Genomic DNA, 19154 nt, shown 5'->3' with positions numbered 1-19154 from the left:
TGCTGGGGAAGGGCCTTGTCCACCCACAACTCGTACTCAGGAGCTGGTTCTAGATAAAAATAATAAGTGTTATTATACTCATTGTTCTAATGGTTATTATATTAATAAACATGATTACTGTAAATGAATATGAATATGCATTTAAAGCRATAATTCTGGATTGTCTGTGACCATTGCCTATTTCTAGTGACACACTTGAGACAACATGCTTTTATCCCCTTCTATCCTACGGGTTAAGCTGTAGCTACCCAGGGATGCATGCCAGAATGCCCCAGCYAAGAACTGCGGTGCCAAAAGTAAGCAAGAAAGCACTCTTGTCCCTGTTCCACACTCGTGCYCAGGGTCATGGGACTGTCTTGAACACAGCTTCTGCATCACCTCTACTGGGCCAAACCCTAGAACCTTTTCTCAGTCTTGTTTCAGCAATACTTTTCTTGACGCCTCTGGGAGTCGGGATTCTGCATTATTAGCTGGAAACACCAATATAACTAGCTTCATTTTTCCARCTACTGTCAGTGCTTATCCCCCTAACCTATCTGCTGCCTATAACAGCTGAAAGGGTGAAATTTCCTAAAGACTTAATGAAAAACCCAGTATTTTATATACTTTGAAAGTCATTACATGTCTCACATCAAAATGGCTGCTAAAATTAGATGAAACAAACCAAAAATTACCTCACAGATTTTACCTCATACTAAAAGCGAGTTTAAGTGCTTACAGTTTTATTAACAATACGGCTGGAGAGCCTAGTTTCTAAAAATGCAATGTATTTTAAATATTTATACAAGGCCTAGCATCACTGCTTCTAGCCACTTAATCTGACATTTCATTTAAATATACACTGGTTTGCAGAGATGATACTGGAAACACTCGGTTTATGAAATGACACAATGGAAGTCAGAAATATTCCAGTGATATATAGCAGGAGCAGCCAGAGCTACACACAGATTACAAACAATACTATTTTAAGGCTGGAGACCTTTCTAGAAACAAATTTAATGATGACTGCTTTGCATCCTCAGTGAAAACAAATCATCTACCACCTTATAAAAATACCAAGAGCAGTAAAAGGCAGAGGCAGAAATGCATGTCCATGATGCACAGTGACCCATGAGAATCTGATAAACATCAGCTTCAAAAGTTTCTCTGGTGGTCAGCAAAACTACAACAAGGACAGTTTCAAAAGTCCTTTGAAAGCACCATCAGCAGTGAAATAGTTGCTTTGACTGTGCTATGAAATGGTTTCAAATTATATTGAAAGGCATTAGCAGAATTAGAGCAGAATGTGCCATAGCAGAAGGTGAAAGATAACACACTTAAAATGATTAATTCAGTCCGTCTGAGATAAGTTTGAAAATCCTTTGCATTAAAAGAGAAACCTAGCAACTGATACCAGRTATTTTGAAAATACTATATATGCAAATAGTGTATGTTTTAACAGCTTTATAAACCAGCACAAGATTATCTAGCAGTAATATCATATAAGTCTTAATGAGCTGTGCTCATGATTAATATTTTAATACCGCCCGGCGTGTTTGCTGCAGTTGAGGAGATTAGGGATATTATGTGTATAGATTTTAGGCAGCCAGAGGTGGTCACCCTGAGATGACTGAGTCACCGAGAAAGGACTGATGGTGTTTCACAAAGATGTGAGTTCTTACAATAATTCCCTTCTGGTCAGAGAAGAATGCTTCCCAGWCAAAACAGTAATTCCTATACCAAACAAGATCATTTGGCTTTACTCACTCTGCCAAAAATGAGTCACATGGCTACACACTCAGAAACAAAAGCAACTGCAYTTTGCTGCTGGTTATACCAATGAATATCCGGATTTACACGAAATGTCCAGTTTAATGCTTGATCATTCAGTTACTGCTTTAAAAATACTAAGCAAATACTAACTAATATCAACTGGCCTAGATGCCTTATGGAGAGGGTTGCCCTTATGATTCTTTGCCAGTGAGATACAAAAGAAAAAGAGTAATTTGCTAAATAAGACTATCTTTCTTCCAGAATCCAATATGAAGGCAGAACATGATAAGGGAATATGCCCCCTTTAGGCAAAGCTACATATAAGCTTCTCTGGAGAGGAAATAATGGTAAGAGTGGATGATCGTGTTTTTTTTCCTTGAATGAGAAAGCTGCACTGTTTTCAGTTACATCCCCTTTGCGTTAACATCCCCTTTTTAATTTAAAATTGTTCCACTGTGTATTTGTCATATGATATCTTAACTGGGAGAGTAAATTTGATGCCTAGATTTGCCTTGTTACAAACTTCTGCTAAAAGAAACTTGTATTTTTGTCCTTGAGTAAGTGAAATATTGCACCTGTAGACAGAAAAAAAATAAAATTCAGCTGGAATATGTTTTACAATGCAGAAATGGATGAAAACTGCCCACCTTAAGTGGAATTGGAGGGACATCTGGCGACATGAAGAAATAATGCAAGTAAAGAGCTACGAAAAGGTTTATCAGCCTTCCTAGAACTACGAAAGCTGCTTGAGTRATTTTCTCCCCCTCCACAGAAAATGGTAATAAACATAAAACATCAACAGAGACCCTTGCAAGTTTCAATGAAATTAACCGCCTTAACTCACAAACCCGACATCTTTAAGTACATTTGTTTCAGCAGAAATCCAATTTTCTGCCGAGAAATACTGCCACTGAAAAATGTTCAACCAGTCTCTCTGCATGCAGAAAAATAAATTCAGTGAATTAATTATAATTGTTCTTAAACTGATAAAATTAATCCACTGCAAATGGCTCAGTGAACACAGTACTTTTTCGTTTAAGAATGGCCCATTTTATCTCACACTCACATTCCTAATTGATTTAAACTAAGCCACAGGAAGCTTCCGAGCTGCAGCTTGGCACAGTTTCCATCCTTCCCTGAAGATAAACCGCTGCACAAACGCGACGTGCGGCCCGGCCCCAGGAGAGACATGAGGCGGAATAAAACTCTCTAACTCTCTTTTTCTGACATTTGGCAAACGAGCCTAGTGGCCGCACTCTGCTGCCCAGGCACCACCAAAGCGAGAAAGTCATTGGAGGTGAACTGCGACTGCCCTGCGCGCACGCGGGTGTGAAGGGCACACGGCTCTGGGTGTGAAGGGCTCACAGCTGTGTGCGAGGTGTGAGCACGTGTGTGTGCATGAGGGCACAAACAGCTCGGTGTGGGTGTAGGGGTGTGTGCATGACRGGCACACAGCTCTGTGGGGATGTGCGAGGGGGGCACAGTGCGGTGTGGGTGTGTGACAGGCACCCCACATAGTGTGGGGGGCGAAGGTGTGTGTGAGGGGCACACGCAGGTCTGTGTGTGGGTGTGAGGGGCACAGCTCTGTCGGTCGGGGTAGGGGTGTTGTGACAGGCACACAGCTCTGAGTGTGTGACGGGCACACAGCACGGTGTGTGAATGTACGGGTGTGTGAGGAACACAGTGCAGGGTGTGAGGGTGTGTGAGGGGTACACAACACGGTCTGTGCATGTGTGTGAGGGACACGCAGTGTGGTGTGGGTGTGTGTGAGGGGCACACAGCGTGGTGTGGGTGTGTGAGAGGGGTGCGCAGCGCGCTGTGGGTGTAGATGTGTGTGAGGGGCACGCAGTGCTGTGTAGATGCGTGTGAGGGGCGCACAGCGCGCTGTGGGTGTAGATGTGTGTGAGGGGCGCGCAGTGCGCTGTGGGCGCGTGTGAGGGGCGTGCAGCACGCTGTGGGTGCAGATGTGTGAGAGGGGCGTGCAGTGCTGTGTAGATGCGTGTGAGGGGCGCGCAGCGCGGTGTGGGTGTAGATGCGTGTGAGGGGCGCGCAGTGCTGTGTAGATGCGTGTGAGGGGCGCGCAGCGCGCTGTGGGTGCCTGTGAGCGGCGCTCAGCCGTCGGGCGCGCGGGCCGCGGCCCCAAAGCGCGCGCTGTGCCTCCGCGCGCCCCGCAGGGGGCGCCGCCCGCGCCTGGAGGGGGGCGGTGCGCATCGCGCTGCGCGTGCGCGGGAAGCCGAGCGCCGTGCAGCCGTGCGCATGCGCAGGACGGAGGGGCGGAGCTACCTCTGCCCGCTTTTCACCGCCTCCTGAGGTAACCGCCATTTCCACAGCCTCGCCCCGCCCCGCCCCTCGAGGGCCTTCTGCGTCACCGTCTCGCCTCTGGTTGGCTACCGGTGGGAGGGGCGGGGCGGGGCGGGGCGGTCGCCTAGGCGACGTGCGCAGCCGGCGGCGCTCTGGGTAGTGGGCCCGGGCGCCAGGTACGTGGCTCCCCGGGGGGGTCGGGGCCCGGCCCGGCCCGGCCCGGCCCGGCCCGGCCCGGCCCGGCCCGTTGTGGTCCCATTACCGTCCCGTTACCTGCCCCTTCTGTGGCACTGAGGCGTCGGCCTCGAAGGGCAGATTGGGGCCCGGGGCGTCGCGGGCGCCCTGCTTTGTGATGAGGTGCGCTTCCCTGCTGTGCCAGGCACCCCGAGGGCTGGGCGTCCACCCCTGGCTCGGGTGGGCAAAACACCTGCCATCAGTGAGTGGGAAAATATAATGTGGAAGTTACCTGTACGGAAGCAGAGCTTGCAAAGCTGTGTTCTTAGCTATCTTTAAACGAGATGGAAAAAATAACTCTGCTTCCTTCTGCTCTGATTAGAAGCCCAGAGGAACCAGCCTCCACCCAAAGGCTAATTCCAATCCAATGCAATTCCCTCAGCTGTTGTAACTGGATAAAATACTCTTTGTTTCCTGTTCTAAATTACTGGCTAGGGGAACTGTATGTCATTAAATACTGTGGCAGGGATTCAAAGACAGCAGCAGTGTGGTGGTGTATTAACAGTGACTAAAGTGATCTTTTGGATTTAGTTTGTGCATACTATGGTTAATATACCATGTAAATGCTTTCAAAGGGTGAAAGAAGGTGCCTCGATCATACTAATAGAAGGTTGATAATGCTAAAGGTTAATCATAGTGGCTGTGATTACTTTAAAAACATTGTAAGAAAGGTATTACTGTYTCAATTACTTACAGATAATTTCAACATATTTTCCTATATGCAGATAGGCTTTTACTGAGGGTTATTTTTGGTAAGTTATAAGTGATTTGTTCRTTCATACTGCACCTGTTATTTGTGTAAGTGCAACTTACTGAACCCAGTACAGGGATAAGTGGATTCAATTCATCATCTTTCCTTGTGGAGGTGGTGAAAATAATTTATCCTGTAGCACTTTCTGGACTTTCAGAATCTGAAAAGTAATCAGTCTAAATACTTCAGACATCTTCAGTTTTCTTCCCTTGTGATCAATGATCAAAGATTAATCTTCCTGTGATTCAGTGAGAAATACAGGTTTTGGTACTAAGTCTGTTAGGAGTTTAGATCTTCCTTTCAAACAGCTTGGAAATCCTGTGGCTTATGTGGGTGGATACACGGCTGATAATTATACTGTCCCTTTCATAAGAAAGTACTAAGAAATGAATAATCACTGTGAAGAATGCAAGAGATGATGCAAAGTGATAACCAAAACCAGAACCTTGAGGAAATAATTAAGGAGCTGGTAAGCTTTTCATTCATATTTGTTTTTAATTTTATCTGGCTTTTAGTACTTCTATAAATATCAGTATGTCTTTGCTTGAACRTTAGTTATTCAGGAATAACCTGGAGGTGTAATAGGGCATGCATTAATAACAGTTTATTATGGTCTAAAGGCTTCAGAACTATGGAAAAACACTAGTAGTTAAGATGTAAAAATGTGAATGTCTCAGGAGAGATACCCATATTCAAGGAGGATTTTTAAGGTACAATTCACCTTTTGTCTCTGCTTCTTGTGGCRTGCCTTCCAGAATATTAATATATTGAAATAAAAATATTTTTTATACAAATTAGATCAAAGTGAATCATGTAGTTTGGACTCAGTCATGCATTTTCCTGGGCATTCTATGGCAAAACCAGGTGGCTAACTAAGATGATGAAAATTTTGCCTAGTAGTTAGAATTTTTAAATGGTGTCCAACTCCAAAGTAAGGCACTTTAATTTAGATGTCTAGTGATAGCTGTCTGCATACTTATTTGGTTTTTCAGCCCTCATTTTAGTCAACAGAAATCTGTGATACAATTCAGTTGCGCAAATATAGCTGTCTAGTGCCATTTTAGCTGCCTMAAGAGATCTAAGACACCACGCAGAGCTGGGAGGTATTACAGAGGACATATAGGAGACTGCACCCTTCTGGAACAGCAGTTGCAGAATACCCTAAAGCATMTGAAATAGCACTAGATATCCTGTGCAGCTAACTGAATCCCATCCTTAACCAATATAAAATGAGTTAACTTACTGTAAATATATACTGTCTGGATACCAGAATGGCTTTCCAGGATCCATTGGCTGCATTGGTTAGCTCTCATGTTGACTAAAATGAGAGCTTTAACAAAGGACACAGATGTAGATACCTGCTGTTTTGTGTTGTAATCTTAAGCTGAAAGCTCATCTTTAATGAAATTCTATGTCATCTTTTTTTTTTTTTTTTCCTGGCCAAAAGCTCGTGTCATTATAATTACTTGATACAACCACTTCAGAAGTGAAAAGATACAAGACTGATAGAGCATATAGAATCATAGAATCAGTAAGGTTGGAAGGGACCTCTGGAGATCATCTAGTCCAACCTCCTCACTCAGCAGGGTCACCTAGAGCATATTAGACAGGGTTGCGTCCAGGCGGGCCTTGAAGATCTCCAGAGAAGGAGACTCCACAACCTCCCTGGGCAACCTGTTCCCGTGCTCTGTCACTCTTACAGTAAAGAAATTCCCCCCTCACATTCAGGTGGAACTTCCTGTGCTTCAATTTCTGCCYRTTGCCTCTTGTCCTGTCACAGGGGACAACTGAAAGGGGTTTGKCCCCGTCCCCTTGACACCCTCCCTTCACGTACTTGTACGCATTGATCAGAYCCCCCCTCAGTCTTCTCTTCTCCAGGCTGAAGAGGCCCAGCTCTYSCAGCCATTCCTCATAGGGCAGGTGCTCCAGCCCTCTGATCATCCTCGTAGCCCTGTGCTGGGCTCTCTCCAGTAGCTCCATGTCTCTCTTGTACTGGGGAGCCCAGAATCTATGATCTATCCTCTTTCTTACACGTGTGTATACACATGTATACAAACACATATACTATTTTATAGAGTTATACATTTGTAGTGGTTTTTAGTTTTCATTAAAGTTAGCATGACTGAAAATTATTTTAAGTTGAAGCTGCATTTTGAAGTTTGCTTTGAAGTACTCATGAAATAGCTGTGACTGTGAGCAGAAGAAAGCTATTTAATCATCAAATACTGAATGTGGCCAAAATTGCAAATACATCTTAGAGCAGAGCAAATTTTAAAAGACACAATTGATTTTAAGGAGTTGACTCTTACGACAATCATTCTACTTTGTAATGTATTTTTTATAACATGGACATAAAACGAATAGTAGTTGCCTTTCATTTCCAGTGCACATGTAATGGATTGTCTTATGAGAAAGTTGATCAAGAGGGACTAAAAACAACAGCACTGGAGATGTTTTTCTCAGGTTATCCCAAAATTGTAGGCATGAAGTATTTCCCAAATTTGACTACACTCACTCTTGTTGGGCAAAGGATTCAAAAGATTTCAGACCTGGATCACTGCCTGCTACTCAGAGAGCTGTGGATTGCTGAATGCTGTTTAGTGGTAAGTAAAGTATGAATTTTATTTCTAGCCAGCTTTAGCCAATTTTAGCCCCTTACAATGATTATCATATTCTTTCAGGAGCAGTTCTTCATCTGTTCCAAGAAAAAGACACTATTTAAGGGAGTCAGGATCTGGCACTTCTTTACTGAAGTATCCAAAAAGCTCATTATAGGCATGGATCTAATTACCTCTGTTACACGCTACGTGTTTTTGTATCTTGGAATCTATAGTTGTTGGTTTTTTTCCTCTTAYTAGAAAGAATATTTTTAAACTACAATAATTGCATTGAAACCTTTTCATGGAGTAATCAGGAAGCTGATTACAATGAAGATATTTCAAGTGTAAATAATACTGTACTTGAAACACATTTCATTTATCATGAAGCATTCTAGCTTCTATTACTAGCTCTTTGAGGGCTTTATTGAAAAGGATTAGTTGTTYCTAAGTCAGTAGAATTCTGCTCAGTGGGTGTGATCACAAAGTACTTGGAGCTACCTTACTATTTTCTGTGCAAATTGATGGCATATGGACAAAAAGTGTGACATTCTGTTGTTCAGTGCTGCCGATTAATCTCTCCCCTTTTATTGCAGAAAATAGACGGCCTACAAAAATGTGTAAATTTGGAAAAGCTTTACCTTTATTGCAATGAAATTTCCAAGATTGAAAATCTGGAAGCCCTAACAAAGCTGAATGTAGTTTGGTTGAATAATAACCTGATCAAGAATATAGAAGTGAGTCTGGTGTCCTCCTTATGATTTATTTCCTTCCAATCTGTATAATGTATAGTATATTAATAATATAGTAGCTATGCATATCTAATAAGTGGAACTAATTTTTAGAATTATTGAACAACAAAAGGGACAATTTAAACTCCAGTACACAAGAATTAAGGCTGAAACATTGTTTGGAAAATAAGGTTTTCTGCATATACAGTGTTAATTAAATAATTCGTTTTCGAAGACCTGTATGATCCCTGAGCAGGAGAATATATACATACACACACACACACACACACACACACACACACACACACACACATATATATACACACACACACACACACACATATATATATACACACACACACACACACATATATATACACACACATATATATATATTAGTTTTCTTGTAATTGGATTTTTGTCTGCTCTTCAGCATTATGTGCAAGAATTTCAGTTTAGTTTTTATTTTAGTAAATGTATGCTAGGTTGTAGGCACTAGAAAGAGTTAAAGTGTTTGGATTTTTTTTTTTCTTGGAGGATGAACTTATATTCAGAAGAAGTTTTATCCTGGCTTTTCTTAATGCTGTTGTATGAATAATTGATTCCCTTCTTCCCTCTCGAAAAATTAGCATTCTTCATGCTAACCTTTTAAATGGAGGCTAGTCCAGAACAAGTAAGAACTCTGGAATCAGCCTGTTAGCATGTAACGGGAGAAGGACTGTATAAGCATCATTTCTGGCAAAAGACCACTTGGTGCTCTGAAATACCTGACTTTTTACAGCCCTGCTGCAGGAGTGCTGCATATCAATCCACTTTCCCTTAGGAGAGTCATGAAAAGAAGGCAAAGGGAGATACCTTACCAAGATAAAGGTAGTTAGAGCAGAAGGAGATGCTAATAGGGATGAATAAGAACAGATTTTCAGGAACCTTGAAGGCTATGAGGAAGAGGAAAGAGAAATCAAAGCTGGGCACAAAGAGAAGGAAGGAAAGGAGAGACCAAAGAATTGCAGCTGACAAAGGACAAATGTAAAAGCAATAGAGTACTTCTAAAATTATTTTTCTTATTAGTGAGGACACAACAAGCAGTAGTGTCATCCCACTGCACAGAACTGCAGTGTCATGGAAAGAAGTGACTGACATGAGTGATTCAGTTATCATGATATCTCAAAGCCAAGACATGAGCTGCAGCCAAAAGCTAATGAGTAGTCATGATATGGGACATGATCTGTTAGGTTTCTCATATGCAGTTGTGAAACTAAGCTGGGGAACTATGTTTATTTTCATTGCAGTATCATTTACAGAGGCTTTCTAAGATAATTCCCGTTGGGCGATACATGTTCTCCCTTTCCATGTCAAAAGAAAGCTGTAGTTTAAAACAGAGACTAACATTGTTTAGACTCCAGTCAAGTCTGTTTTCACATTTGAATGGTCTGCCTCTTAGCCTAAAGGCTCCTCAGCATTTGTAGTGCTGTATTAGATTAAAACTGTATTGTTTAAAACATTCACAGGGCTTACATACTCTGCAGAATTTACAAGAGGTCAACCTCGCTGGAAACTTAATAGAAAAAATAGGTAGGTGATGTCAGTTTGGTGTTTCTAGCATGAGCTTTCTGACTGAGGATTTATGTACATGGTTTGTTATTTCTCTCATTCTAATAAAAAATTCCTACCAACTTGCATGGTTCAGAATCATGTCCAGYGTACTTGGTCTTACTCATCCCAAAGTCAGTGGGAAAACCCCCTAGGGCTCACGTTTGTTTATACCAAACTCTGTCATTGCTATAGCCAAGTCGAAGGAGACAGAATACAGGTATTGGTGGGATATGCATATATTATGCATCTTTTTTTTTCACTGCCTCTAGTATACAGGGCTTTTAGATATAATCTAAATTATACTTACTTGTTTTTTAATGGGAATGTAAATTCTTCCTGCATTTCTAAACAGATACTAGAGAATCTATTTGTTTTTCTTGGTTTATTTATAATAAATATATAAAATAAAAAAATATGTATACTATCACTGCTTTTTAGGTGGAAATGGAAAATCATATRCTACATTTGACATAATTGTTTGTGTTAATGAAGTATGCATTTAGTGGAGGGAGAGGGGTTATGTGGTTTAAACTAATCCGTAGGATGAATGCAGATATCCAAAYGGGCAATGCCAATAGTTTTTCTTAATTGTTGCTTATATTGGTATTTAATTTTAGGAAATTGTTTGGACTTCAATAAACAAATAGAAATATTAAACCTCTCTGCAAACAAACTATCTTCCTTCAAGGTATGTTCAGACTTCACGCTTAATTTTGATGTTTTTAATTGTTACTGGGAAAAGACCTGACTTTTTCTTATGATAYGAGAGAACCCATAACACACAGCTGTGACAGCAGTTAATTTGAAAAASAATACAGTATTAACTTTCACTATTYTCTTAAGGTTTTTAGATCTCTCTCATTCAAAAAATTTCTGTTCCAAAATATTCTTTGTAACAAGGGCTAGAAATCTGTTAGAAAATACCCATTGTGCATTTACAGCTCTTCTATGCCAATATGTCAATATTTCAAGGATATAATCACTTTTTCTAGAGTTACTTCTTTACAGAGACTGACCTTCAATTCCTAAATATCSTTAACTTTCTTTTGCTGAATGTTTTTAATTTGTTTTTTTTTTCAATAACTTGTACAACCAGAACAAATGAATCTCCAAAGCTCTATGTGAATCTTAAGATATGCAAAGTTGTGAAAGGTCATATTCACAGATGCTCTTGCCTCTGTACTACCTACCTTCCTTCCTCTTTCCTGATGCATTCTTCATTCAATATAAACCCTTATAATTAAAATCCCAGTTGGTCTTAGTGCTAAAATTAGGCTTTTTAAAATAGAGTATTGGTATGTTGTTGTAGCATTTTCATTGTTTTTCAGGAACTCGCTAATTTGTCAAGACTACCTAATTTAAAAGATTTGAGCCTAAATGATCCTCAGTATGGGCCCAACCCTGTTTGTCTTCTCCGTAATTATGTTATCCATGTGCTCTATCATATACCTGAGCTTCAAAGACTTGATACATATGATGTGTCTCAAAAGGAAATAAAGGTTCTGGCAGAAGTAAGTTTACTTCGTAGGTGCACCAGAAGTATGAATGAATTTATTACTGATGATTAGCTCCACTRCATGTCTTTCAGCCGAGATGGGTGCCTTGTGTTACTAGTTAGTACTATGTTATATTGTCAAAATTTGAGTTTTATCATGGATCTTGAATTTTTGATGATAAAGAATATTAAGCACAATGGGAAGGAAAAAAATAAAACCTAAAATTTAAGGGCTTAGAAAGCTCCTTAGGTAATATGTTGAGCTCTTGCAACTTTAGGAGTTGTAATTCATGTTTTTGAGTATTTCCAATTGGCTATAGTATTGAACACTATTTTTTGCCTGGATTTTAGTATATTGAAATAAGACATTTTGTCTCACTGAAAACTGAAAGGACACAGCTATTACCAAATAAATTTTTAATTACTCATATAATCAATTACATAATGCCAAGACTTACTAGACTGGCAACGTTTTTGGACCATTGCTATTCAGTACTGGACAAAAAAGGCAACAAAAAATTGCACATGAAGTCATATTTAAAACAAAGAACTTGTTAGTTATTTCATGTACCGGTAACCTGGATATCAAAACCATGTGAGACTAAAGAACATGAAAGAATTAACTGAAATCGAGAGTGCAGATCTTGTGTTTTCAGACATTTCAAGTATTCTCCAAAAAAATRTTACAGGTTCATGTTCTGATTGGCTAATCTTGTAATGAAGTTACTTTCACATGCCTTGCTGTCAAAGGAGAACGTTTTAAAAACTACGACAAATTTAAGTTGATACTTAAGAGCTAAGAGAAAACTTTCTGAATGGCTTCCACTCTTCATTGAAACAAGCAGTGTATTTTGGTGTGGAATACTTAGTCTCAACCTTCTTTGTATAGTTGTTGGGACCCATAGGACTGCAAAAACATTTGACAGTTAATTTGCCTTACTTCAGAAATAGGAGTTCTTGGGGACAAAAGTTGAGGCACGTGGGAGGAAGCATTTGCAATCTCAGCTGTTCTCAAATGAGAAATATGATTGTTGATTTATCCAGAACACTGAGTTTGTTTTCTTAATTGTGTTACCAAACAGTGTTTGGTTATAGACCAGAGCCAGCTGAAGCACGTGGAATGAGTTCATACTTTGATCTTTAATTACAGCATAAGCTTCTTAGTTACAGTGCTCATAGAAACAGTGGATTATAAAAGTGAGTGGTTCTAGTTTGTTATTAAATTATAAAAGCATGTTCTTAGCAAGGAGCAATCCAATGATTGATGTTCAAATACAGTCAAAATGAGATATGGTGTATCTGAAATGATCTCTAAAAATGTGAATGGAATATGTGTAGCAATGACGCTGTAATTTGCTGTATTCTTCAGAAATAGGATACATGTATGTTTGCATCATGTTAATAACTAATGAATGATTTTCTATTTTTCATTTTAAAGACCACAGTTATGAAAAAAAAAATGTACTATAACATGCATGTAAAAAGCATTCATAGACAGCTTCATGACAGGCTTGAAAAGCTAAAAGAAAGCAAAAGCAAACTGCAGAATTTGCCAGAAAATAAGATAAAATTGTTCAGCTGCAATATAAAACATGTAAGTTTAAGTAGCTTGAAATATCAGCAATGTATCACTTCGAAGAAATAGCAATAACTCTTGGGAAGAATGATGGATTCTTGGATGGTAACATTCTTTTAATAGGTTCGTTCATCCAGATTCTGTCTGGAGTATATGTGTAACTTAGCCCAGAATACTTGCAAACTAATTGACTCATTGATGTAAATTAAAATCTTAATTAAAAAAAAATTTGGTCTTTTTAGACCCTTAAATTATTTTAGATCCAGATTCGTTAACGCCCAGGAGTTTGTACTCATATTTAGCCATAGGAAGGAATTTTCATAATGGAAATTTCTCTTTSTGAGAAAACTTAATAAAACTTACCTTTAATAAAATACCTTATGCAAACGCATCAATTTTTACTAATCTTTGTAATCTAGGAGTTTGTAAGACAGAGTTTCTGCTGTAAAGATAGCTGTTCTTCAGAATAGCTAAAGGCTAAGTGTTTAGGACATTTAATGTATTGTGAGAGATGAATTTCTTGTCTCAGTTCTGCCAGGTTCATGATTATTTGAACCTGGTCACTCACACCTGAAGTAAATGCCTTAACGAATGAGCTTTTAAATGGAATGGGTCCTAGATGGAAAGCTTAGAGATCCATCAGACTGGGTAGGATACACATGTAGTGTGGTAAACTAAATTTCAAGTTGCTGCTTTTATTTATCCAGCTCAGRTGTTTGTCTTGAACTTCTCTGATGAGTTCCCAGATTATGAGTATTGTTTATTCTGTTTGGTGCCATGAGAATTCTGAAAGGTCTGGGTTTGTTCTGATATGGAAAACTTCTGCAGGTTGGAAAGATCTTTATCACCCAGGTCTTAAGTTACTCTTTATTTATTTATTTATTTATTTCCAACTGCTGAGTTAACCCTTTCTTTAAGAACAGTATAAGCAACGTAATGGATCAGAGTCAGATTGTGGTTGCATCAGCATAGCTGCAACAATTCTAAAAAGAAAAGGTCTGTATCACAGATTTTATATACAGCATTTTTTAAATGTTCCAAGAAGGTCTTTTATGCACTCTGAGTGAGCTCTTCTCACATGTCTGCAGACRGATAACTGAAAAACATATTGCTGATTACATAAATTTGACTCTTTCAAATATTTTTTGATCAAGAGTCAACAGACCAGGCTCTCTTGCAAGGTCAGGCTAATGTCCTTATTGTCCTATCTTCCTTCTGTTGTTTACCATGTGTCAGGCTCACATGCCTATGCAGGCATGTGCTTCAGTGACATTCTTTTGACAGAAGAAGTGCTCATAATTAGTGCATATGTGAATATTTAAAATAATATTCACATTGGGATGTGTAGGCAGAATGAGATAAGTTGCTTTCTTTAATAAGTGTTTCATGGAAATTTTATTTTCAGCAGCCAAATCCTTGCTTGATATTAAAAAGGTATGAAAGGTAATTTATTCTTGTTTTAACTGTCTCAGCTGTACAGTGGCTTGATTAATCCAGAAGATTAGCTCTTAGCAAAGAACACAAAGGATTTTAACTGTTTTTACTCAGCAATCAGTAGTTATGCTGGTGATCAAACATGAAGAGAGAGAGATGATCCCTGCTGTTAGCTGTTTGAAGTTAAAAGAAGTTGCAGTTCCAAGTTAACTTTCCTTCTAATTCTTTTCCTTGCTGAGACTTGCATCATAATGAAGTCGTATGAAGGGATCAGTCTTGCATGAGTGACACAATGATATAAGACCAGGATTTCAGCTAGGATCCAGTAGAAGAATATGTGCAGTTGCTCAGAGCAGAGCTGTCCATTTGGCCAAGTAATTGAGCTTTTTCTACTGACAAATTCAGAGTATGAATTTATTAAACTGATTTTCTGATTTGATGTTTTCAGGTATGCTTTTTAGTACATAYATAGAGCACTTATCTTTTGAGAGAACATAAATAAAATAATTTTTATGCCATACTTAACTTCTTGCCTCTGAATCCTGATGCATTCCTTTTGTCAGCTGGAATGTGAACTGGCTGAGCTGCAAATGTGTAGTCAGACATCAAGTAATAATTCCCTAAAGAGTAAGAATCTGGAAACTGAAACTTCAGTTCATGACAGTGATGATGCAGATAAGACTGCTGAAGAGTCCAGTCTTGAGAAGGCATTCTTACAAAAAATAAATGCCCTGAAGGAAAGAGTAACATTCTGGAACAGAAAACTGGATGAGTATGTTTAGTGCATTGTGTAAGAACAGTAATTTGATGTTTTCAAACATTAATAATTGAGTGTGATGGTATCTGGTAGTTAGGAGATTGGAATAGGAGCTTGTACTCAAGGTCCAAACTGTGAGTACTGCAAATGACATTGAAGTGGCAATTCTCAGTGATCTAAATTAKTGGTTTCGGTCCAGTTGCTAGCAGACAGATGTTCCTATTATAAAACTTGTTGCTGGGGATCTCAGTAAGTAGCAAAAGGATTGAACAAAATAACTGGGATGGATAGTTTTATTGGACAAGTGCTTGGAAAAGTCTTCTGGACCTTTAAACACTACAGAGATCCACCAAAATGCTGTAATTTTTTTTCCTCTGTGTAATTCCAACWTGATTTTAATAGTTTATTATTCTTAGTTATGGCTTAGGACTTCATGAGTGAAATTTAGCCTAAAAACAATGGCCAGCATCAGGATTATATGCAGTATAAACCCCTGAAATAGGGCATGTGGATGATATCAGTGTTGCCATAGACCTAGTGTTGAATGTCGGCACAGGTCTGAAACTCTGAAATTTGTTGCTTTGACTTGTCACTAATTTCAGTCCGGTGGCTCACACTGCGCCCAAGTCCAGCAAGGTTTCAATAATGCTGCAGTTARACTCACACTTTTATGAATATTAAATAGCAAACTAATAAGTTTTCTCACTCCAAGAGATAATTCCCTTAAAGTAAGGATTACAGCACGATGTTGGGACTAAAGTGGATGAAACTTGCTGTGACGGATCAGTAGAAGATCTTACTATCYGCAGTTGTAATCTGGCATAGTTCATCACTTTCAGATTTTTAAAAATAAATAGGTCTGCCATTATTAATCTGCCTATATTATTATKTTTTTAAAAAGCAAAATTAACACATGTCCTGTTGTTGTGGTGTTCCAGGAAAAARTCATCTTGTTTCTTTTGCAGAATTGAAAGAAATTATGAGATGGAAATTAAGAAAAAGAAGAAGAGTTTTARCTTGGTAGAACAATTCTTGTTGATGGAATTGGAAACAGTGGGAAACATTCRCTTTGAAGAAGGTTTATCAAATAATCCCTGGTAAATTGTTTGTGATACTCCAACTTAAACCCTGTTTCTTATRATTCCAAGTCAATCATTTTTAACAAAGCAAATTCATTACAGGGATTTGGAGTGTTCTAAAGCATCAGTGCTCCATTTAGATTCCACTTACAAACACCTGGTGAGAAAKAAAACACATTCTCCCTTCTCCTTCTCTTGGCTATGTATTAGGCTGAGGCTTTGAGTCTACAAAGACTGATTATTTTTTGCCTTTATTCTTCATTACCCATTTATGAAGCCTTTGATTTAAAAATAAAATGAAAAAAAAAGAATAAGTTACCCAATAGCTTTTTAGTGACAATGATAGTGATTATTCTAAGTTTCTGAACAGCTTTGCTTGTTGTAAAGAAGCATTAAAAATTGCTCACCTAATCTTTCTGTGGATAACCTTGACACTGTTGAGGGGAGATTGAAATTTAGGTTGGCAGTATTTCAAGAACTGTTTTCTGCTTGAGTACTCCAAGCTGGTCCACCTTAGCTGTGCCCTTTTTTGTGTTCAGGGATGTTTGTTACAGCTGCAGGTAGTTCTGTGCTTACAGGTTCCATTTGAGGTTGTTTTTAAATAACATTATGCTTTTAATGCCACTTTGTCAAGCTAAGGATTTTTTTTGTTTTGTTTTGGCAAGGAGAAATTAATAAATGATTATTGTTTGGCTGAATGCCAGACATGTTTGCATCAGTAATCTTAGCACAAAATCTTTTTGAGAGCAATGTTTTTATTAGTTGTAGTAAACATTTTTACTTGTTTACATATCTTTTTCTCTTAAGAAAACCTTCCACTGATTGAAAAAAGAGGGAGCCTGCTGCATTTCTAGATTTTGTTTCTTTTTTGAAGATGGTTGATTGCCTGATTATCTTTAAGAAATCTTGCAGTACCAGTTGGAAGTACAGGAGTTTATCATCTTCCTGTTCAGAGGCAGAGAAAGGGGACATGGATTTACTAAGTTATTTGACATGTATACCAAAAGGAATAGGTGGCAGAAAGGAGTGCTGAGTTTCTGCTCCTAGATTCTGGGCTAGCCAGAGGATCACCCCTCCTTYCTCAAGTTTGACCAGAGGAACCTTTGTAGGTTCTCACAAACTATGCTCACTTTATGTATAATTGCATTGAATATGGAGGAATGGCTCTTTGCATCGTGAAGAAGGATTAAAACAGATTTTAAATACAATAGCTTTTCAGGTGAGTAGGTCCAGAATAATGAGGAGAGAGATGTCTTGAAGACTGTGAACTCTCCAACATGTGATCAGCCCTTGGATGTTTTAGTGCAAATAGAGAAAAGAAACATGGTGATYACATGTAATTAAATATTGATGTTTGATGCTTAATTTCAAATGCAATATTTGAAAAAAAAATGAAGTAAACTTATTTGTCACCACTTGAGAACAAACTTATAACAAAATGAAACAGAGTAGAGGCTTGTGATTCTGYCTTTTGAATAGTAAATAGAAAAAATGTTGCCGATTGCACTGAAAATTCAGTGAAGAAACAGAAGAAGGTATTAACTTAGTGCTCTCCTCTGCACACAGGTTTAGTTACTGTTGTGATCTAATTCAATCACGGTATTGTTTCTGGGACTTCAGAAGATATGGTGTCATGGGAGTGAAAATAAATCGCATCTTCAGAGTGCACAATCAAATTCTGAGGCTGAAATTTGAAGAGAAGTATCAAATGTTTCTGGAGGAAGAACTTTTCAGTGCAGCAGAGTAAGTGTCTTAAGTTTTAGGAGCTCTTCAGTGTAGGACTGGCATGTGAACAAAAGAAACCTCATGATTTCAAAGCATAGTTCTGTTTTGCAAAGCATTACATGATTTAGCATTACTAAGAAGTTTTACCTAAGTAAAAGTGACTTGAAGTTCCCTGAAGTTCCTATRTCTGTTGTTTTTATGACTGGCTTGAAGTCTTCAAAGGTCTATAGCTTAGTGGAAAATACCAGGCATGAGACTTGGTTCAAATTTGTATTGTTAGAATCTGGATCTTACCTCATCTGCTCCTAATACAATTGTGAAAGCAGAGTAAATATTGTCATGAATGGCCAGATTTCTGAAAGCAATGATAGATGAACAATGCAAAAACCACGGCCCACCATTACTAACAAAAAAAGCCCACCTAGGTACATGTGCATCTGCATTTGATCATATCACAGGAGTGCACATGCATATATCTATTAGGACCATCACTAGGTGAATTTGTATCCCTACAGATGAGTGCAGGTTTTTCTATGCAGGTCTCAGCTTCTCAAATTCTTGTAGTTGTAATACTTTATAAGTGTAAGTAAGTAATTTATTTCACTTCCTTCCAAAACTCAGTCTGAGACTCCTGACAGCAGCCACAATCTTTARTGTAAGCACTTGAGAACCATCTATCTAAAGCAGCTTACAGAACTGTGTCATCAGTGGAGCAATGGTCTTAGTGCACCTGGTTGCCCACTTAGGGCTGTGAGACAGAACCCCATGCAYATGCAGTTCTTTCTTTGCATACTGAGCAGTTTCCTGAATTGATGTGTCTGTATTTGTGTAAGTTATGGTTGTTATTACAATTAATATGGTACTTTCCATCTTTTTATGTATATTTTCTGCATATGTGTGAACGTTTATAAATGTGTGTGTTGTGTGTATATAGAAAAATAAACCAGATTAAATACAAACCTATGGTGTTTAACATAGAAGGTGAAAAAGTCAGGACATAGCTCCCAGTTCAGTAGGTCCTGAAAGCCAGAAGCTGCCTTTTACAGAAATATGATTTTATCATTTGTAAATCAGACTGGATCTTCTGGCTGATAGCTCCTTTTAGAGCTGTGAGCTTGGAAGGAGCAGG

At 38.7% G+C, this 19154-nt stretch overlaps 1 protein-coding gene across 2 annotated transcripts in view; it reads left to right on the top strand.

Moving 5' to 3' along the window:
• Positions 1 to 5410: 5410 nt before the first annotated feature.
• LRRC9 (leucine rich repeat containing 9) overlaps positions 5411 to 19154 on the top strand; it is a 47330-nt gene continuing 33586 nt past the window's right edge. Inside the window, exons 1-10 of one of the 2 annotated variants that reach the window (XM_085314994.1) lie at positions 5411 to 5507; positions 7423 to 7641; positions 8232 to 8372; positions 9875 to 9938; positions 10577 to 10647; positions 11288 to 11470; positions 12893 to 13048; positions 15028 to 15236; positions 16187 to 16318; positions 17867 to 18043. In XM_085314994.1, coding sequence (XP_085171120.1) covers positions 5445 to 5507; positions 7423 to 7641; positions 8232 to 8372; positions 9875 to 9938; positions 10577 to 10647; positions 11288 to 11470; positions 12893 to 13048; positions 15028 to 15236; positions 16187 to 16318; positions 17867 to 18043 — 1415 coding nt within the window. In that variant the 5' untranslated portion in view covers positions 5411 to 5444. The remainder of the gene's footprint in view (positions 5508 to 7422; positions 7642 to 8231; positions 8373 to 9874; positions 9939 to 10576; positions 10648 to 11287; positions 11471 to 12892; positions 13049 to 15027; positions 15237 to 16186; positions 16319 to 17866; positions 18044 to 19154) is intronic. The other variant, XM_085314995.1, reaches the window with a different exon arrangement.

Source organism: Rhea americana, unplaced genomic scaffold (assembly GCF_003343005.1).
Source record: "Rhea americana isolate MKP2758 unplaced genomic scaffold, rheAme1 scaffold_42, whole genome shotgun sequence".
Taxonomy (NCBI): Eukaryota; Metazoa; Chordata; class Aves; order Rheiformes; family Rheidae; genus Rhea; species Rhea americana.
The sequence above is the reverse complement of the archived record's forward strand: the minus strand, read 5'-3'. Positions and strand labels throughout refer to the sequence as shown.